At 47.2% G+C, this 22419-nt stretch overlaps 1 protein-coding gene across 3 annotated transcripts in view; it reads left to right on the top strand.

Annotated features, from left to right (window-relative positions):
- The window catches only part of HMOX2 (heme oxygenase 2), a 35773-nt gene that overhangs the window by 12031 nt on the left and 1323 nt on the right, over nt 1-22419 (top strand). For 2 of the 3 annotated variants that reach the window (XM_010353915.1, XM_010353914.2), the window contains exons 2-4: nt 18825-18948; nt 20240-20357; nt 21097-21588. In XM_010353915.1, the coding sequence (XP_010352217.1) occupies nt 18863-18948; nt 20240-20357; nt 21097-21588 (696 nt within the window). In that variant the 5' untranslated portion in view covers nt 18825-18862. Of the gene's footprint in view, nt 1-11750; nt 11771-18824; nt 18949-20239; nt 20358-21096; nt 21589-22419 lie in introns of those variants that run through there. The other variant, XM_030924788.1, reaches the window with a different exon arrangement.

Genomic DNA, 22419 nt, shown 5'->3' with positions numbered 1-22419 from the left:
GGACAGCTGATTAGAGTATGTGCCTGTCCCTAATACAGAGTTAGAGCTCAGTACCAATGCTGGGGATGAGGTGAGTTGAAGACACAGAAACTACATGGTTTTTTGGAAGGTCATGAAGTTTTCAAGGAGCTAGTGGGCAACTGGAAATGATGTGTGGAAGAGTAGATGGAGCTCTGGCCCAGTAAGCCAGAAAGCTCTGGGCAGGTCAGGTCTGGGAACAATGGCTAATCCAGGCCCAGCTTCCCACTGCTGATTTGGGCATACAGGCCTATAATAAGAGACCGTGCCCAGAGCCACTGGTCACTTAGCACAGGTAGTGGGAAATGGTAGCCAGCAAATGTTTAATTGAGTATCTTTTGTCTCCTAGACCATAGCTGAGCAAAGTAAGCCAAGCTCGAGGTCCTGAGGCGACTGAGGAGCTGAGCTCAGTCCCTTTTGGCCCTCCTTTCTCTTTCTCTCCTCATTTTTAAGTATGGAAGCTCACTTATTTCCTTTATATATTGGCCATGTGTATAGGGTTTTGTTTGAGAAAAGGCTTGAGGCTGGGCATCATGGCCCACGACTGTAATCCCAGTACTTTGGGAGGCCAAAGAGAGATCGCTTCAGCCCAGGAGTTCGAGACCAATCTGGGCAACATAGTGAGACCCTGTCTCTACAAAAAAAATTTTAATTAGCTAGACGTGGTAGTGAATGCCTGTAGTCCCAGCTGCTCCAGAGGCTAAGTCAGAAGTATCACCTGAGCTCAGGAGTTGAGGCTGCAATGAGCTATGATTGAGCCACTGCACTTCAGCCTGAGCAACACAGCAAGACCTTGTCTCAAAAAAAAAAAAAAAGGCCGGGTGTGGTGGCTCAAGCCTGTAATCCCAGCACTTTGGGAGGCCGAGACAGGCGGATCACGAGGTCAGGAGATCGAGACCATCCTGGCTAACATGGTGAAACCATGTCTCTACTAAAAAATACAAAAAACTAGCCGGGCGAGGTGGCGGGCGCCTGTAGTCCCAGCTACTTGGGAGGCTGAGGCAGGAGAATGGCGTAAACCTGGGAGGCGGAGCTTGCAGTGAGCTGAGATCCGGCCACTGCACTCCAGCCTGGGTGACAGAGCGAGACTCCGTCTCAAAAAAAAAAAAAAAAAAAAGTTTGGGCACAGTGGCTCATGTCTGTAATCCCAGCACTTTGGAAGGCCAAGGTGGGTGGATCACCTGAGATCAGGAGTTTGAGACCAGCCTGACCTCTAAAAATACAAAATTAGCCAGACGTGGCCTGGCACGGTGGTTCATACCTATAATCCCAGCACTTTGGGAGGCCGAGGCGGGTGGATCACCTGAGGTTGGGAGTTCGAGACCAGCCTGACCAACATGGAGAAACCTTGTGTCTACTAAAAATACAAAATTAGCTGGATGTGGTGGTGCATGCCTGTAGTCCCAGCTACTTAGTAGGCTGAGGCAGGAGAATCGCTTGAACCCAGGAGGCGGAGGTTGCAGCAAGCCAAGATTGCGCCATTGCACTCTATTGTTTTGCTGCAGCAACAGCGAAACTCCATCTCAAAAAAAAAAAAAAGGCTTGAGTATACCTCTCACGGGCTTGGAGAACGCCTGAGCTGTTGGACAGCTGCCTTTTCCATTTTGTCTGCTTTTTTCTGAAGCTGTTCATTCATTGTTGCCTAATCATGTCCTCAGTCAGTAGTTGACGTTCTGGGCTATTTGAATTTCCTCTGAATAATGATTAATGGAGATAATGATGTTTGACCAGTTTTGGGAACTCGGGAATTAAAGGAATTAAACTCTTGGACATTAAACTTCACTTTAATATGTATAGTTGTGGGTGCTGCCCCATTGGAGAAGATTGTAACAGGAAGTTACTCAGTTTTTACAGCAAACTGCTGGGATTTTTGATTTTTTCTTTTTTCTTTTTTTTCAGTAAATTATGATAACTGTAGCATTTTCCTTTGCAATAATGATAATCTGAGGCCTTGGTGTTTCCTCCAAAATGTGCATAGATACAGGATGTGGGCTTGTTACAAAGTTGTATAACTGTTGCCTTTTTGTGGCTGACCCCTTCCCTAGAGAACAACATGAAGAGACCTTGCTGCTGCTATGAAACCCAGACTCTAAGGACAACTTGGGGGACACTGGATGTTTTTTCACAAATGTAGACATCAAGGAGTCAGTGGTTTGTGTATGCATTGAGTGGAGAAGGCTGGCAAGCATTTGCCACCATGACAGTTAAAAGTGTGCCTGTACATTTCTCTCTTTTTTTGAGACAGGATCTCACTCTGTCGCCCAGGCTGGAGTGCAGTGGTGCGTTTTTGGCTCAGTACAACCTCCACCTCCTGGGCTCAAGCAATCCTCCTGCCTCAGACTCCTGAGTAGCTGGGACGACAGGCATGTGCCACCACACCCAGCTAATTTTTGTAGTTCTTTTTGTAGAGTCAGGGTTTTTGCCATGTTGCCCAGGCTGGTATACATTTCTTTATATAAAGAGGGGGCAAGAGGCCGGGCGCGGTGGCTCAAGCCTGTAATCCCAGCACTTTGGGAGGCCGAGACGGGTGGATCACGAGGTCAGGAGATCGAGACCATCCTGGCTAACACGGTGAAACCCCGTCTCTACTAAAAAATACAAAAAACTAGCCAGGCGAGGTGGCGGGTGCCTGTAGTCCCAGCTACTCGGGAGGCTGAGGCAGGAGAATGGCGTGAACCTGGGAGGCGGAGCTTGCAGTGAGCTGAGATCTGGCCACTGCACTCCAGTCCGGGCGACAGAGCGAGACTCCGCCTCAAAAAAAAAAAAAAAAAAAAAAAAAAAAGGTTGGGGGGGCAAGTAACACAGTGTTATGCTACCAATCAGGCTTTCAGAGACCATAAAACAAAATCTAAAAGGTACGCTCTCAGTAGTCATATCTGTGGAATGTAAGGAAGCCAGTTTAAGACCAATGTAATGCAGCATTTTCCCTTCATGTATGAAACAGTGAGTTACTCAAGCACAAAGTGTCAAATGCTTGATCCCCCAACAGGGCCATTCTCATCTTTCACTAAGTGTTTAGTCATTAGGCAGCCATCATCCTGCCTCCCTTTCTCCCTCCCTTCGTCCCTTACTTTCTTCCTTCCTTCCTTCTGCAGTGGCATAGTCATGGGCTCAAGTGATCCACCTCAGCCTCGCGAGTAGCGGGTACCACAAGCACTCACCACCATATCCAGCTAATTTTATTTTACTTTTAAAAAATTTTTTGAAACAGAGTCCTGCTGTGTCACATAGGCTGGAGTACAGTGGCATGATCGTGGCTCACTGCAGCCTCCAACCCCAGGGTCAAGTGATCCTCCTACCTCAGCCTCCCAGATAGCTGGGACTACAGGCGTGTGCCACCATGCTCAGCTAAGTTTTGTATTGTTTGTAGAGATGGGGTTTTGCCACATTGCCCAGGCTAGTCTGGAACTCCTGTACTCAAGCTATCCACCTGCCTCGGCCTCCCAAAGTGCTGGGATTACAGGTGTGAGCCACTGCGTCCAGCCTCATCCAGCTAGTTTTATAATTTTTGGGGGGAGGTAGCAACAGGGATCTCTATATGTTGCCCAGGCTGGTCTCGAACTCCTGGCCTTAGTGATCCTCCTGTCTCAGCCTCCCAAAGTGTTGGGATTATAGGTGTGAGCTACCACACCTGCCCCATTATTCTTTTTTTTTTTTTTGAGACGGAGTCTCACACTGTCGCCCAGGCTGGAGTGCAGTGGCGCAATCTCTGCTCACTGTAGGCTCCGTCTCCCGGGTTCACGCCATTCTCCTGCCTCAGCCTCCTGAGTAGCTGGGATTACAGGTGCCCGCCACTATGCCTGGCTAATTTTTTGTGTTTTTAGTAGAGATGGGTTTCACCGTGTTAGCCAGGATGGTCTCGATCTCCTGACCTCGTGATCCACCCACCTCGGCCTCCCAAAGTGCTGGGATTACAGGCGTGAGCCAGCACGCCCGGCCCCTTATTCTTATACCTGAGATTCACCTTTGATTGCCCTCTGTCATCAGCACTTTGAGAATGCCTCAATTTTGAGAATACCTTGTATTCTGGAAATGATTCATTCAGTCAGCAAACCCTGATTGATGTGTAGGTTGGGCAATAGGAGGCCAAGATAAATGAACTGTAATCTGGAAAACAAACATATAAACAGATACATACCGTAACAAGATGCAAGTGCTAGGATGGATCATAAAAGGCTTACTTAGGTAGCTCTGAATGTAATATCAGGCCTACAATATTATCACTTATTGTTGTTTTTTGGATCTTATTTTTAGAAGCAGCACAATCTTTTTCTTGGAGAAAATAATAGCAAGGAATAGGGGAGCTGTTCTGACTGAAGCAGGGTATAGGAGGCCCACAGCCTTTCCTGCTTTGCTTCCTCTTCAAAGCCATCCTCCCTGTAGTTCACTGAGAAATGACTCATTGGAGCTCCAAGGAAGTCCTACAGCTAGCTAGTTGCAGAGTTCTCCTGATTCTTAGCTTTCTTAGCAGTCAGATACCAGACTGATAAACGATAATGAAATTTCTCCCAGTTTTATGTTCCATCCCACAAAGAAGTCAATAAACACATTTCTGTCAGGGGCTTCAGCCTGCCTGGCTTTGTTACTGAGTTTGTTTTAAATGTTTAACTTCCAGAGATCCAAATACATAACAAATAAGGTCTATTCCCGGGAAGGTACTGTAACCCTTTTCATTGTCATTTGTGGGCAGTGCCAAGCGGCCTCTAATAGCCTCTTCTGTTTTTTTGGTGGAAATTTAGTTACCTCAGAAATCTATGTAAGGGATATTTGATAAAGGTGACTAACAATCTCGTCTCTGTAAATTGATGAAGGGATGAGAGCGGTATTAGACTCATGTCCTCTTTTGAATGCACACTGCTTTTGTGGTCCAGCAGGGTTTCTCAACGTTAGTGCTGTTGACAATTTGGGCTGGATCGTTTGTGGCGGTGGGGTATGTGTGTGTGCGCACATGCAAGCATGTGTGTGCTATCTGTGCATTATAGGACATTGAGCAGTGTCCCTGACCTCTACCCACTATTGTCAGTAGCACACTCCCATCTTTCAGTTGTGACAGCTAAACATGTCTGCAAACATTGCCACGTTTCCAAACATGTTCCTTGGGGGACAAGTTGGCCCCCATTGGAGAAACCCTGGATTGGAGATTGGTTGTCATGAGATGAAAATGCAAATCAGATTTGTCACAGGACAAAGTAAATTTTCAGTTACCTAATTAAACCTTTACTTTTTATAAGTCACTCTAAAGAAACAAAAGTGTGTCCTGTCTTCCATCCCTGATTCTCGGTTACTGGAGGACCCTTCACCTAAGTCTTGTTCAGGATCTCCTCGAAGGAGTTAAACTAAAACAATACGATATCTTCCCTTAGGTCTTTTGCAGAATTTATTTTGCTAGGCCGGGTACTGTGGCCCACTCCTGTAATCCTAGCACTTTGGGAGGCCAAGGCAATTGGATTGGTTGAGTTCAGGAGTTCAAGACTCGCCTGGGCAACATGGTGAAACCCCATCTCTACAAAAAATACCGAAAAATTACCTGGGCATGGTGTTGCATGCCTGTAGTCCCAGGTACTTGGGGGACTGAGGTGGGAGGATCACTTGAGCTCAGGAGGTCAAGGCTGCAGTGGGCCGAGACTGCCACTGCACTCCAGCCTAGGTGACAAAGTGAGACTCTATCTCAAAAAGTATATATATATATATTTTGCTTGAAATTCCAAGATTTTTCTTTCTTTTCTTTCTTTCCTTCTTTTTATTTATTTATTTATTTTTTTTGAGATAGAATCTCGCTCTGTTGCTCAGGCTGCAGTGCAGTGGCATGATCTCGGCTCACTGCAGCCTCTGCCTCCCGGGTTCTGAGTAGCTAGGACTACAGGCACGCACCACCACATCCATCTAATTTTTGTATTTTTAGTAGACATAGGGTTTCACCATATTGGCCAGGCTGGTCTTGAACTCCTGACCTTGTGATCCACCTGCCTTGGCCTCCCAAAGTACTGAGATTACAAGTGTGAGCCACTGTGCCTAACCCCCATATACTTTCTTACTTTCTTTTTTTTTTTTTTTTTTTTTTTTTGAGACGGAGTCTTGCTCTGCCGCCCAGGCTGGAGTGCAGTGGCCGGATCTCAGCTCACTGCAAGCTCCGCCTCCCGGGTTTACGCCATTCTACTGCCCCAGCCTCCCGTGTAGCTGGGACTACAGGCTCCTGCCTCGTCGCCTGGCTAGTTTTTTGTATTTTTTAGTAGAGACGTGGTTTCACCGTATTAGCCAGGATGGTCTCGATCTCCTGACCTCGTGATCCGCCCGTCTCGGCCTCCCAAAGTGCTGGGATTACAGGCTTGAGCCACCGCGCCCGGCCACCCCATATACTTTCAAACAAGAAATGGAAATATCGCTGTCTCCATGAAAAGCCTTACAGGCAGCATCAAATCTATACTAGGGGCCAGATGCAGTACCTCACAACTGTAATCCCAACACAGGGAGGGTGAGAGGATTCCTTGAGGCTAGGAGTTCCAGACCAGCCTGGGCAATATATTGAGACCCTATCTCTACAAAATACTTTTTAAAATTAGCATAGTGGTGCGCACATGTAGTCCTAGCTACTTAGAAGGATGAATTGGGAGGATCGCCTGAGCCCAGGAGGTAGAGACTGCAGTGAGCTAATATCGCACCACCACAGTCTCCTAAGTAGATGGGACACTCCAGACAGAGCAAAACCCTGTCTCTAAAAACAAATAAATAAATAAATGGCTTACACTGAGGGTCACAGACTTTGAGTTGAGGTTCATCATGAAGAATCTCCTTCTTTTTTTTTTTGAGACGGAGTCTCGCTCTGTCGCCCAGGCTGGAGTGCAGTGGCCGGATCTCAGCTCACTGCAAGCTCTGCCTCCCGGGTTTATGCCATTCTCCTGCCTCAGCCTCCCGAGTAGCTGGGACTACAGGCGCCCGCCACCTCGCCCTGCTAGTTTTTTGTATTTTTTAGTAGAGACGGGGTTTCACTGTGTTAGCCAGGATGGTCTCGATCTCCTGACCTCGTGATCCACCCGTCTCGGCCTCCCAAAGTGCTGGGATTACAGCCTTGAGCCACCGCGCCCGGCCAGGACTGCTTAGATTTTAAACACTCAATACATGCTTGACACGATTTAGTCTATTTCTCTGTAGTTACTATAGCAATGGATGCTATAGAGATGTGCAGACCCTATTGTGACCTCCCTTTGGTACAGGGATGCTCTGGAGCCCCTGGCTTCATTGTCCACTAAGGTCTGGCAGGTCTGATTGTCTCTCTTCAGGCACTGAATATTGGGGTATGCCATCCTCCCCTGCTGGAACCAGCCTTGGCCTGCCCTGTCAGTCATCAAAAATAGATCTCACCAGGGAACAATCTTCTAAGGTTGTTGTGTAATCTGAGTGAGCCAAGGTGAGTGTTTTGGGGACAAGCAGCATCAACTTCTGAATCTTCAGCTGGGCCTGAGCACTTATTTCTCAGAAATAATAGAATCTTGCTCACTTTTCTTTTCTTTTCTTTTCTTTTTTAGACAGAGTCTCGCTCTGTTGACCAGGCTGGAGTACAGTAGATCGATCTCATCTCATTGTAGCCTCCACCTCCTGGGTTCAAGCGATTCTCCTGCCTCAGCCTCCTGTGTAGCTGGTATTACAGGCGTGCACCACCACATCTGGCTAATAATTGTATTTTTAGTAGAGATGGGGTTTCACCATGTTGGCCAGGCTGTTCTCGAACTCCTGACCTCAAGTGATCTGCCCACTTCGGCCTCCCAAAGAGCTGGGATTATAGGTGTGAGTCACCATGCCCGGCCTCTTGCTCACTTTTCATACTAAAACAACAAATTACAGGCAGTAGTTTAACCTCTCTACTGCATGCATAAATGCAGTGTGCTACGAGTGCCTCTAGCCCATAACTTCAGTTTCCATGTTACTAGCAGTCTGTGGTGACACCATACTAATCTCACATGCAGGAACCAATGAGGGTTAGCTAGGGACACAGGAGGAGTCACCTCGCATTCAGAATGACTCAAGTTTAGTCTCAACTTGATCATTAGCTCTCTGAGTGACCTTGCCCATGTTAATTCTCTTGATCTTAGTTTCTTCAGAGCCAATGAGACACTGCTTGAAAGTGACGTAGCCTGGTATACCCAGCTCTGTCAGACTTATAGTCTAGTGCTCTCTTGGGTGAACTTGAGGGTCGTCTGCCAAGGCAGGAATGGCTTCTTTAAAAAAAAAAATTACTTTATTTTTATTTTTTTGTAGCTGGGGGCTCACTATGTTTCCTAGGCTGGTCTCAAACTCCTGGACTCAAGTGATCCTTCAGCCTCGGCCTCCCAAAGTGCAGAGATTATAGGTGTGAGCTACCAGAACCAGCCTCCAGGAATGGCTTCTAATGCTTCAGGCTGCTTGTGGAGAGGAAAGCATCTGGGAGCTGATGGCACTCTCAGGTTTCCCAAAATGACAGTTCTGCATGTGCACCTTAATCACCTAATTTTTTTCCCTCCAGCCCCAAATGCTCTTCAGCAGTTCCTGTTTATGATAGAAGCTGAAGCTTACAGGTGACAATTTTTGTGCCTGTGTAAAAGGAAACATGACTGACTCCACTTATCCACAGGACACCTGCTTTCAAGGTTGTTCAGTGTTGGAATAATATTTGCTTGATAGTAATCTAGGGATGACCCAAGGTTTCATCAGTTAAAGCCAGCCCTGTGGGATGCCTGAAGCCTAGGCTCTGTCCCTATAAAAATCCCACCAGAACCATTTTAGAATTCACTCAGGGCTTTACCACCTCCCCCCACCCCGGTGCTGCCTATGAAACTAAAGAGTCCTCAGCTTCTCAGCCCTGGGACACATTCTTCTCATATAAAGTGAGGTGGCAGTCAGGGAATAGGGGCGAGTCTTGTGCTTATTTCAGTTATAATAGGAAGACTCTATCAGGACTCATCGTTGTCCCAGCAATAGTCAATCCCAGGCCCCTTCTTTGAACTCATTTCAGTGTTTCAGGTTCCGTCCTTGGTGTCTGCCTTCACTGCTTGCTCAGTTGTATTTGAACATGGCTAGAGATGAGCACACTTCTCTTCTCCAGTAAAAAAGCCTGCAAGAAAAGTCTTGGACTTCTTGAACTGCTATCAGTTGTTTTTTTTTTTTTATTCAATATATTTTTTGAGATGGAGAGGGGGTCTCACTTTGTTGCCCAGGATGGTGTTGAACTCCTGGCCACAAGCGATCCTTCTACCTCAGCGTTCCAAAGTACAGAGATTATAGGCTTGAGCTACCACAACCAGTCTCTTGTCAGTTTTTGAGGTTACTTAAGAGGCTAATGCCTTTAAATTAGTTTGCAGTTGTTTTGCTTTTGCCTTCCTTTTTGCCCAGACATGCAAATGCTTACTTAGTAAATCTGACTCAAGTGCTTTGTGTCCCGAGTCCGCACTTTTCCAGGATTCATTGTCTTTTTTTTTGTTTGTTTTTTGAGACAGAGTCTCGCTTTGTAGCCCAGGCTGGAGGGCAGTGGCGTGATCTCGGCTCATTGCCAAGCTTCACCTCCCAGGTTCACGCCATTCTCCTGCCTCAGCCTCCCGAGTAGCTGGGACTACAGGCACCTGCCACCACACCCAACTAATTTTTTTGTATTTTTAGTGGAGACAGGGTTTCACTGTGTTAACCAGGATGGTCTTAATCTCTTGACCTCGTGAGATCCACCTGCCTCGGCCTCCCAAAGTGCTGGGATTACAGGTGTGAGCAATAGCGCCCAACCTTTTTTTTTTTATTTATTTTTATTTTTTTTTATTTTTTTGGAGACACAGTCTTGCTCTGTCGCCCAGGCTGGAGTGCAGTGGCACTATCGGCTCACTGCATCCTCTACATCCTGGGTTCAAGCAATTCTTGTGCCTCAGCCTCCCGAGTAGCTGGGATTACAGTCACGCGCCACCACACCTGGCTAATTTTTTATATTTTTAGTAGAGATAGGGTTTCGCCATGTTGGCCAGGCTGGTCTTGAATGCCTGACCTCAGGTGATCTACTCACTTGGCCTCCCAAAGTGCTGGGATTACAGACGTGAGCCACCACGCCCAGCTGGATTCAGTCTTAACTTGCTCTTTTTTTTTTTTTTTTTTGAGTCTCACTCCCTTGCCAGGCTGGAGTACAATGGTGTGATCATAGCTCACTGCATCCTTGAACTCCTGGGGTTAAAAGATCCTCTGGCCCCAGTTTCCCCAGTGGTTGGGACTACAGGTGTGTGTCACCACGCCTGGCTAATTATTTTGTTTTTCGTAGAGACAAGGTCTGGCTGTGTTGCCCAGGCTAGTCTTAAACTCCTAGGCTTAGGCGATCCTCCCAATTGGCCTCCCAAAGTGCCGGGATTATAGGTGTGAGCCACTGCACTCAGCCTGGATTTGCTCTTTTATCAAGAGGTTAATAGTCACTCTTCCATTCAATGAACTGTGGGATTGAATTGCCCCCGTGATTGAAATGAAAGGGCTTATGTATAATATTTCCTGAGGAGTGGCAGTACCAGAGTTCAGAGGAGACCTCAGGCCATTTATTCTATAAACTTAGAAGCTATAGTTCTAGATGATGTGGCTTCTTCAGGGTGTTGAGAAGTCTCTGTTACCTAGTGCCTTAGTGGATTAGAACTGATTGAGCTCTGTCTGCTGCCCCAAACATGTGGCTCAGCCAATCTCCAGTGGCATCTGCAATGTGGGTATTCTAGCCTGTAGTGGTCACATGGTTCACCTTGGAAAGGGCAGATATTCCTGTTTCCTGACACTGCTGGAGAATGAGGTCTGAGTTAGAAGTCCTCAGGTGTGACCTGCCCAGAACTATCAGAATTTGCTGCATTTCTTGTTGTTTCTCAGTGTTTAACAATCATCCAATTGCTCATTCTCACCAGCGACTTCCTCAGTAAGAGCTCAATATTTGAAGTGGTGCTACCTTTTGTCAAACGTTCATACATGTTAGCCCACTTAGTCTTCGCAGCACACAGTGGATTAATGGATTTTTAAAAGCTGGTATTTACGCACAATGGAATACTACTCAGCCATAAACAAGAAGGAAATTCTGTCATTTGTGACTACATGGATGCATCTAGAGGACATTATGCTGAGTGAAGTAAGCCAAACAAAGACGAATGGTGCACGATATCACTTATATGTGAAATCTGAAAAAGTCCAAGTTATAGAAGGAGAGTGTGAAATGTTGGTTACCAGTGGCTGGGGGAAGGGAAAGTTGGGTGTGGAAAGGGGAGATGTTGATTAAAAGGTACAAAATTTCAGTTAGGAGAAATAAGGTCTGATGATCTGTCTTACAGCATAGTGACTATAGTTAATATGGTTAATATTATAATAGTATTGTATACTTCAAAATTGCTAAAAGAGTGGATTTTAAAAGTGCTCACCACAAAGAAATAAGTATATGAGCTAATAGATCTGTTAATAACCCTGATTTGATTATTCCCCAATGTATACATGTGTGCAAACATCACACTGTACCCCATAAATATAATTGTCAGTTAAAAACTTAGAAGAGTCAAGTCAGATCTGAAGAGAAGTCAAAACAAATTTCATACAGCTAATTTAGAGACATGGGACCCAATTAAAAATTTATATTACTTTACTTGGTATTTTAGAATTTAACTGTTATTTTCTCGTTACACACACAGGCACAGGCACACATACCCTCTGTTTAACTGGCTTTCTCAGTAGGACTCCATCTGTGTATTTGCAACAGCTGTAACGGGTTGGATGCTCCCCAGGGTGCTGGCCTGTAAGTCATATTGGACGCTGATCTGAATCTGAGGGAATCTGGATCTCTCTTGTAGGAAGCTTTTGGTTTTACTGGGAAGACAGGATGATAGTCAGTTGTGGAAGCTGAAGAGTATCACCTCATATTAATATGGTGGCAATTGGCCGGGCGCGGTGGCTCAAGCCTGTAATCCCAGCACTTTGGGAGGCCGAGATGGGCGGATCATGAGGTCAGGAGATCGAGACCATCCTGGCTAACACGGTGAAACCCCGTCTCTACTAAAAATACAAAAACTAGCTGGGCGAGGTGGCGGGCGCCTGTAGTCCCAGCTACTCGGGAGGCTGAGGCAGGAGAATGGCGTAAACCCGGGAGGCGGAGCTTGCAGTGAGCTGAGATCCGGCCACTGCACTCCAGTCCGGGCGACAGAGCGAGACTCCGCCTCAAAAAAAAAAAAAAAAAAAAAAATATATATATATATATATGGTGGCAATTTTATATAGGAGTGAGCTCTGAGCTGCAAACAGCCTTCTAGGAAGCAGGCAGGGGACCCCCATCTAGGGTGATGGTAAGAATCATGATGCGCAACTGCAAGACGTTCAGCAGGGAGGGAGCATTGGTGGAGTCCCAGTGCAGAAGTCTCTGAGCAGCCACTTAGCTTCCCCATGCTTGTGGGATAACAACCCAAGTTCATGTTGTGGGCATCTCATGCAGTGCAGTAGCTGGTCACTGTCGGGTGTCACTGTTTCATTGAGTCAGAAGCCTGCAGAATTGTTCTCATTCCAAGGAATGAGTCAGTCTGCTGTTCCTTACCCTCGGTGCTGGCTGAGCTGAGCAACCTGCTCTCTTCCTTCAGTTGAGGTTTCTCCAGGGCAAAGAAGTCATAAAGTTCCTTTCTGTATCACAATATAGGAAATGAATTATAATATAGACCTTAGATTATATTCCCACCTGGCAGCAATGCACTGAGTTACCTGACGTGAAATTTGTTGGACTTAGTCTCCATGGAGGAGGATTTGACATCTTTGTCTGTTGTCTCAGAAGTCCCAGTAGTGCCTCGTGCCAGCAATCTAGCAGGAGCAAAAGCTTTGGGACAGCATTCTGGATCTGCTGAGCTGGTCTAAAGGAACCTCTTTTCCTGGAAGTAACTGTGATAGGAACTTTGTTACTGCTTCTGTTAGCTCAGGTGTTGGAATGAGAATCAGCAGCTGATCAGGTGAACAGCTAGGAGTACTGGAATTATGGAGTAGTGGAGGTAGATTTTATAAACAGAGGGTCACAGGTTTTTGGAAATGGGAAAGAGAGAGGGCAGACTGGCCTTTCTAGCATTTGTAATAGAAAAGAGGACCCAGGAGTTTCCATTGACTAGTTAGTTAACACAGTGCGGGATCTTAGCTGGTTTGCTTGGTCCAATTCCTGTCTCTTGGTTTCTTTTTTCCCTTCCCTGCCTTCCCCTCCCTCTTCCCTTTTTCTTTCCAAGAGAATTGAGTCACTCCGTATAAAAGAAGCAGGCAGTTGGCTAAAAAGTCCAACAAAAAACAAGTATTTATAGCTCTCCAAATTTCCCGCTTGTCATTATCAGTATGCTTATATACTTTTGCACACAGTTGTAGTCAGTGTTTGGGGTCCTTTTTAAAAAAAAAAAGTTTTTGTAGGCTTTTCCCTGCATGAACACAGCTTATCAACTTGTCCCTGCTGTGCCAGGATTCCATTGTTTACTGTTGTTTGAGCAGTCATGCCCTTTGTTCTTAGGCTGTGTGTTGTTTTTTTCCTAACATCATAGTATGGCTGTGTATTATTTTGATACAGATTACGATTACTATCACTATTTCTTGAAGTGTATTTCCCAGAGTGGAATATTTTAGGATCTTTTTTTCTTCTTTTTTTTGGTGGGGGCGGGGGTGGGGAACATGTAGCTTCTTGTGGATATTAGAGATTGAAGTCTAAAAAGGTTCTACGTTTATGATTTGGCCCCCAATTTTCTAGAGATACCAATGGTTCCTGCAAACAAAAGAGCATTCAAGTATAGAAACCAACCAGACTAAGTCTGGACATGTAGCTTTTCAGAAAGTGAAAAAATATTATGTTTCTGCTGTTGTAAGGTGGCCTCTGAATGCCACACTGTGTGGCCCGTCCCTTGGACAGTGGCTAGGCCACAAAGTCGCCTCCCCTGGCCCCAGTCTGTGGGTTGAATGTGCTAACCGAGCCTTCCCAGGAGCCTCCTCTGCCCCAGCCCCCGGGTCTGTACAGATGGTACTTGGTACTTTCAGCCCGCCTTGAGGACTCAGTATTCTTCCTGTTAGCTTTCCTTCCAAGTAAAATCAGTAGAACCTGTTTTGAGTTTAGAAAATTTGAAGTTGTGGACAGCAGATTACTTTTTCTTGTTTTTAAAAAATTGCATATTATTGGCATCATGCACGAACGAGATGTTCTCCTTCCTTCCTCTCCCCTCAACCCTGTTTTTTTTTTTTTTTTTCTGTTGGGTGTTTTTACTCAACAAGTATTTATTGAGAATCTAGTATTTTCCAGACCCTGGAGCTATAGTAGTGGAAAAGACAGCTCTGGTCCAGAGTTTGGCTTCCCACGGGCTGGGAGGTCAGAACCGGGAGCTGGCAGACAGGAGTGAGGTTGAAGAGGAGCTGGCAGACAGCACTTTAACACAAGTAAAGTGCTGCTGAGAAAATGCCCAAGTGGGTACCAAAGGAAGCAGCTTTCTCTTCCCGTTTTTTTTTTTGACAGTCTTGCTCTGTTTCCCAGGCTAGAGTGCAGCAGTGACATGATCTTGGCTCACTGCAATCTCCGCCTCCCAGGTTCAAGGGATTTTCCTGCCTTAGCCTCCTGAGTAGCTGGGATTACGGGTGCTCACCACCATGCCTGGCTCATTTTTGTATTTTTAGTAGAGATGGGCTTTCACCATGTTGGCCTGGCTGGTCTCGAATTGCTGACCTCAGGTGATCTGCCCACCTCGGTCTCCCTAAGTGCTGGGATTACAGCTGTGAACCACTGCGCCTGGCGCCTTTTTGTATTTTTAAGAGAAGCAAAAGGACTTGTTTAATTAAGCAAGACTATACTCTCCCAGAGCATGGAGTTATTACTGAGTAAAACACAGTTAATGAGATTTAATCACCTTCCCTGTCAACTGTTGTGCAGCATGATAATTAGGTGCAAATGGCAAGAAGCGTACTCCAGTCACTGCAGTTGGTGACCTGGGCCATGGATTGCACTTGTCTTTGCCTCATTTTGCCTGTAAGGAGCATGGGGCCTGTGGTCCCGGGGTACCTGGGGTGTGCGCTCAGCCTGGTCCTTTGCTTCCATCACCCATCTAGAGGCTCCAGGACCCTTTACTGCGCCCCTCCCTCCTCTAGATAGCTCAGTGTTTTCATCCCAGCACCTTTTTCTCTGCTGCCTGAGAACTGAGCAGCCAGAGACAAATTTTGGCTCTCAGGGTCCTCAAGGGTGTATAGCAAAGCTGTTCTTGTTATTTATTTATTATTATTTTAAATATTTTATTTATTTATTATCGAGACAGAGTCTCGCTCTGTCAGCATGATCTTGACTCACTGCAACCTCTGTCTCCCAGGCTCAAGAAATGCTCCTACGTCAGCCTCCCAAGTAGCTGGGATTACAGGCATGTGCCACCATGCCTGGCTGATTGTTGTATTTTTAGTAGAGACGGGGTTTCGCCTTGTTGGCCAGGCTGGTCTCGAACTCCTGACCTCAGATAATCTGCCCGCTTCGGCCTCCCAAAGTGCTGGGATTACAGGTGTGAGCCACCACGCCTGGCCTTTTTAAATTTTTTTTAAGATGGACTCTCGCTCTTTTTCCCAGGCTGGAGTGCAACAGCTCGATCTCGCTCACTGCAACTTCTGCCTCCCAGGTTCAAGCGATTCTCTTGCTTCAGCCTCCTGAGTAGCTGGGATTACAGGTGTGTGCCACCATGCCTGGCTAATTTTTGTGTTTTTAGTAGAGACAGGGTTTTACCATGTTGGCCAGTGGCTGGTCTCAAACTCCTGACCTTGTGATCTGTGCACCTTGGCTTCCCAAAGTGTTGGGATTACAGGTGTGAGCCACTGCGCCCAGCCAGCAAAGATGTTCTTTTACAAAAAAAAAAAAAAAATATATATATATATGTAAATCAAGGTGTGAAGGCCCACGTGAGGCTTATTCTACAGCTTGCAGTGCCTGTTCTGGCCCCTTGATAAGCGGACACACAGCTGGGCAGCCTTATGCTATCTCTGTGAACCACCCGTTTCTGGCTTTGTTCATAATATTCCTTTGATCTAGAGGCCCTCCCCAACTCCTGCCCCAAATCCTGTCTGTGTTGAGGGTCCTGCCCCAGGAAGCCCTCTGCATACTGTTCCATGTGATACCCGCCTGCTTTCACTTTCTTCTAGACTGTGCTGTGCATCATACAGTTCATCAGCATTATTGCAGAGTAGAGTGTTTCTGATTTGGAGTCAAGAGAAGGTTCCATTTTTCTGTACATCTCGATGTTTATTTTCTGAGTGTTTTCAGACATCACTAAACCTCAGTCAAAATAAAGTATGATCATGATGTAACATTCATTGAGTGCTTACCACATGGTAGGCATTGTGCTATATGAGTTATCACTTGACTTCCTAAAATAATCCCAATATAGATGCTAAATGTAAAGGTGAGAGAGACGGTTCAAAAAGGCCTCAGTGAGCAAACCATGTATTGTAATATCCTAAAAGATAACAAAAATGTAACTAGCTATCTAGAGGAAACTCAGGAAGGATATGTGCCTTGAGCCTTTTAAGGACCATTTCTTACACTTCTTTGTTCTTCTTGACACCTGTTTCTGGGTAGAGCACACAGAAAATGCTCAGTAGATAAGTTATTTTTCCTTGGCCCAGTTTGGCCTGATTTGGCCCTAGTTCTGTCTTTGTGAGTTACTTTGTTAGTTGTTGGTGCTACTGTGCTGCTGTTCATGTAGAAGGTTTCCCAAATGGGCTGCGCCTTACATTGCCTGAGCAGAAGCCCCCAGGGATGGAGCATGAGCTTGCCTTGTTATGGGACTGTATTTCCCTGGCTGACGAAGGCTCAGCCTTTGCAGCAGGCAATGGGAATTGATTGGCCAACTTAATATTTCCTTCAGCCTAGCAAAGTCCTAAGTAGGCTACGGACCGTCTGCTTTTTTGGTAACTCCTGTAGGCTGCCCTCTGCACGAGGCACCCAGCCTCTCACAGGTAGGATGAACTGGCGTCAGCACACTTGCAGAGGGGTGGAACTGTGCGTTGCTTGCCAAGCTTTTTATTTCCCTAAGGTTTTTGAGGTTTTCTTTGTTTTCGGTAACTTTTAATTTTTTTTTTTTTTTTTTTTTTTTTTTTTGAGACAGGGTTTCACTCTTATTGCCTAGGCTGAAGTATGCAGTGGCGCAATCTTGGCTCACTGCAACCTCTGCCTCCCAGGTTCAAGTGATTCTCCTGCCTCAGCCTCCCGAGTAGCTGGGATTACAGGTGCATGTACACCACATCTGGCTAATTTTGTATTTTTAGTAGAGACGGGGTTTCTCCATGTTGGTCAGGCTGGTCTTGAACTCCCAGTCTCAGGTGATCCACCCGCCTCGGCCTCCCAAAGTGCTGGGATTAAATGCATGAGTCACTGCGTCCAGCCTAACTTTTTAATTTTGATACTTTTTTTTTTTTTTGAGACAGAGTTTTGCTCTTGTTGCCCAGGCTGGAGTGCAATGGCGCGATCTCAGCTCACTGCAACCTCTGCCTCCTGGGCTCAAGAGATTCTCCTGCCTCAGCCTCCCAAGTAGCTGGGATTACAAGTGTGCACCACCATTCCTGGCTATTTTTTGTATTTTTTTTTTTTTTTTTTTTGAGACGGAGTCTTGCTCTGCCGCCCAGGCTGGAGTGCAGTGGCCGGCTCTCAGCTCACTGCAAGCTCCGCCTCCCGGGTTCACGCCATTCTCCTGTCTCAGCCTCCCGAGTAGCTGGGACTACAGGCGCCCGCCTCGTCGCCCGGCTAGTTTTTGTATTTTTTAGTAGAGACGGGGTTTCACCGTATTAGCCAGGATGGTCTCGATCTCCTGACCTCGTGATCCGCCCGTCTCGGCCTCCCAAAGTGCTGGGATTACAGGCTTGAGCCACCGCGCCCGGCCTATTTTTTGTATTTTTAGTAGATACGGGGTTTCACCATGTTGACCAGGATGGTCTCGAACTCCAGTCTGCCTCGGCCTCCCAAAGTGCTGGGATTACAGGCATGAGCCACTGCACCCTGTCTTTTTTTTTTTTTTTTTTTTTTTTGAGACGGAGTCTCGCTCTGTCGCCCAGGCTAGAGTGCAGCGGCCGGATCTCAGCTCACTGCAAGCTCCGCCTCCCGGGTTCACGCCATTCTCCTGCCTCAGCCTCCCGAGTAGCTGGGACCACAGGCGCCCGCCACCCTCGCCCGGCTAGATTTTTGTATTTTTTAGTAGAGACGGGGTTTCACCGTGTTAGCCAGGATGGTCTCGATCTCCTGACCTCGTGATCCGCCCGTCTCGGCCTCCCAAAGTGCTGGGATTACAGGCTTGACCCACCGCGCCCGGCCTGCACCCTGTCTTGATACAGTTTTAAGCATACAGAAAAATGGTAAGAATAGTACAAAGAACTCTCAAAGAACCTTTTCCCCAGATTCACTGCTAGGATTTTGCCTTGTTTGCTTTTCTGACTTGCCAGTGTCCCCACCCTGCAGCATATGCACATGCACACACACTGTCTTCTGAACCATCTGACAGGGAGTTGCAGGCAGTGTGCCTTTACTTCTGAATACCCCAGTGTGTATTTCTTAGGAACAAAGACATTCTTACATAATCGCAGTACAATTATTTTTTAAAACCAGCAAGCTTAATGTCAATACCATGCTATTACCTAATACGTTGTTCATATTCAGATTTTTTCCATATTCCACTATGGTCCCAGTAATGGCAGAGCTTTATTTTAAAGAAAACAATCCTGGGGTGTGTGGGTGTCACCTTGGTTACATTGGCTCCGAGGAAAGCAGAACCGGCAGGTATTTGGGGAAGTGACTGCCGTGGGTGCCACATCACCACCTCCTTGTGTCTCTGCAGGACCAGAGTGAGAGCAGCAAGAACCACACCCAGCAGCAATGTCAGCGGAAGTGGAAACCTCAGAGGGGGTAGACGAATCAGAGAAAAAGAACTCTGGGGCCTTAGAAAAGGAGAACCAAATGAGGTGAGTGATGGGGGCTGGCTGCACTGAGTCAGGTGGGCCCAGCACCTGTCCTGCTCAGCACACCCAGTTTCGTCTGCTGGCAGCACTGGGGAGTGGCCATGGGCCATGAGCTCTGGACCCCTGGGTGCCTGCTTGGCCCTGCAGGGACCGCATACAGTTTCGGCTGCTTAGAATTCTCCCCACTGGTCTATTGTCTCATCCCAGGAGGCAGAGCAGGTGCTCCTGGGAGTGCTGATAGGATTTGATGGTAGTCATCCTTTTTTCTTCTTAAAAACTTGCATGTTTCCTCATCTGGGCTGAGAAACGGTAAATGGAGGCAAAGCTGGCTCTGTTCAGTCTTTACCCCATAAAATTGAGTAACTCTGACTGCAGGGCAGGCTTTCCTTACTCTGCATAGGGACAGCTCATGCTAAACCTGAGCTTCCAGGCCCTGTTCTGCATCATTAGCCTCTCTTTATAGCCCAGTCATTGGCCAAGTTTTTTTTTTATCCTTTGAAATAATTGCTAATAATAAATCGATTCTCAGAACATGGATGATAACAAGCTAATCTCCTAAAAAAGCCAGCAGAGGCCAGACCATGATAAGGCCAAATTTCTCTCACTCTTGTAGATGGATTGTGTGGACACATGTAAGCCCTTGCCCAAGTACAACCATCTTTAGGATCACACGTTTTCTGCCTTGTCCATCCATCCACACACCTTTACACTGTGTAATTCCTTTAAGCAGCACAAACCCAAGGTCCCAGCCCCAGCCTCTTGGTTGTCTCTTCATCCTTCTGTGCTTGGTCCTAGTCATATATAGTCCTGATGAGGCTGTGGGTCCAAGGTGGAAGGAAGGCAGTGGGGCCATCCGAGGAGACCCATGGTCACAGCCTTACTGAGGTGTGTGGATTCCAGGAGACATGTTCCAAGGCAGGCTGTTCCTAGAAGCCAGCAAATACTGATGGGAGTATAGATGTGTGTCTCTTCGGCCACTAGGTGGCCACAGAAGCAACGCATGGCTCGTTTGAGTGGTTCCCAACACAGACACATGGACGTGGGTACTACTCTCAAGGAGCAGGCCACAGTCATCCCGTGTGTCCTGAGTCCTTGGAGTAGACTGTCATGTCTGCTTGCCCTGTGTTCCCCAACAAATTCCTGCTCTTCGTGTTGGAGTGAAGTGTCTGAGAAGCCCTGGCCTCCAGTACAACAGGTAGTCACCTTGGGGTCTGGACTCAGTCTTCTTCCTATGGTCCTTTCTGGGAAGCTGGGAAGGGCTAATTGACACACAACACCTCCCATCTCTCCACAGAATGGCTGACCTCTCGGAGCTCCTGAAGGAAGGGACCAAGGAAGCACACGACCGGGCAGAAAACACCCAGTTTGTCAAGGACTTCTTGAAAGGCAACATTAAGAAGGAGCTGTTTAAGGTTTGTGCCCCACTTTGGGTTCCAGACTGTCATATGGGGTTGGGGTGGAGGCCTTGGTCCCATGAGAAAGGTGCCCCGGAGCCACTCTGAGGGAAAAGCTGGGCTTTTCTCCACACTCCATTCCTTCTTGACATTAAGCTCTGGCTCTCGGCTGGGTACGATGGCTCATGTCTGTAATCTCAGCACTTTGGGAGGCCGAGGCAAGTGGATCACTTGAGGCCAGGAGTTTGAGACCAGCCTGGCCAACATGGTAAAACCCTGTTTCTACTAAAAATACAAAAATTAGCCAGGTGTAGTGACGCACACCTGTACTTCCAGCTACTTGGGAGGCTGAGGTGGGAGAATCACTTGAACCTGGGAGGTGGAGGTTGCAGTGAGCCGAAATCGCCCCACTGTATTCCAGCCTGGTTGACAGAGCGAGACTCTGTCCCCTGCAAAAAAAAAAAAAAAAAAAAAAAAAAAAAAAAAAAAAAAAAAAAAAAAAAAGTTTCTCATGGCTTAGATAGAATAACATAGTTGTGTGAAGGAAGCAAAAGTATGCGTGTTCCAAAGACTTCACCATGCCATGCCATTCCTTTAAGAAACACAAGATTCCTTGCGTTGTTAAATAATTCACTACATAAAAATGGGCCATAGGATTGGGTCTTCAGGGTTGGGGGTTGTCACTTGAGCCCCTGCATCCAGCTGCTCAGATGTGGTGTGCTCAGGCATGGCTGGCCTCCTCCTGTCACCTCCACAGCTGGCCACCACGGCACTTTACTTTACATATTCAGCCCTCGAGGAGGAAATGGAGCGCAACAAGGACCATCCAGCCTTTGCCCCCTTGTACTTCCCCATGGAGCTGCACCGGAAGGAGGCGCTGACCAAGGACATGGAATATTTCTTTGGTGAAAACTGGGAGGAGCAGGTGCAGTGCCCCAAGGCTGCCAAAAAGTACGTGGAGCGGATCCACTACATAGGGCAGAATGAGCCAGAGCTACTGGTGGCCCATGCGTACACCCGCTACATGGGGGACCTCTCGGGGGGCCAGGTGCTGAAGAAGGTGGCCCAGCGAGCCCTGAAACTCCCCAGCACAGGGGAAGGGACCCAGTTCTACCTGTTTGAGAATGTGGACAATGCCCAGCAGTTCAAGCAGCTCTACCGGGCCAGGATGAATGCCCTGGACCTGAACATGAAGACCAAAGAGAGGATCGTGGAGGAGGCCAACAAGGCTTTTGAGTATAACATGCAGGTACTATTGGGAGCTGCCAGCTGCCAGGGCTGAAGAGGGAAACTTTGACAGTGGTAGCAGATCCAGAGTGGCCTAGGAGGGCACACATGGCATTAGGACAGATGAGCTGCAGGGTGCTGAGAAGAAGGTGGCCACCAGAGCTTGTGGGCCCAGTGGGTGTTTCCCAGCATGGAGGCCTGGTGTGATAGATGCCAGTGGGTAGTGTTTTGGGAATGGTGAGTCCTCCAGCACATGGAGGGGTCTGGGAGAATGGAGCTGGTTTCCTTCCTCCCTACAGGATGCTGGTCTTGAAGAATGGATAATTTTCTTTTTAGTTAAGTTTTGCTCTGAAAAGCCCTGCTTTGTAAGTTAATAGACATCCAGTGCCACCAAGGAGAGTAAGTAAGCTCTGTTTACAAGTAGCCTGTAGATGAGGCTGAACCTGGGGAGGCTTACTGTGTCCCCAGATCCTGTCAGCTTCTAGTGAGGCCTCCCAGGGCCACTCAGGATGGGTCAGCCCTGCCACAGCCTCATTCTCCCATATTCCAGGTTTTCTATTGCTTCTTGATAAAAAAATAACCAGCAACTAGAAATGGGGGTATACTCATGCCCTCCTGTCTGTGCTGTGGTAGTTTCAGTGGCTAGAGCCACCTCAGAGAAGGCCAGGCATGGGGTGCCTCTCTGGTCAGTTCCCAGGGGAGACCCAGCAGTTGGCAGCCTTCTTGGGGTACCAACATCCACACCTCCCCAGAGCACGTGCTAGGGAGGGAGGAGCATCAGGCAGTGCAGCTGCTGCCCACCAGGGCTGCTTGCTATGTAGTTGGCACACCTGAGCAAGCTCACATGCTCCAG

Source organism: Rhinopithecus roxellana, chromosome 20, assembly GCF_007565055.1.
Source record: "Rhinopithecus roxellana isolate Shanxi Qingling chromosome 20, ASM756505v1, whole genome shotgun sequence".
NCBI classification, from domain to species: domain Eukaryota; kingdom Metazoa; phylum Chordata; class Mammalia; order Primates; family Cercopithecidae; genus Rhinopithecus; species Rhinopithecus roxellana.
This window is presented reverse-complemented; position numbering and strand designations above follow the sequence as displayed.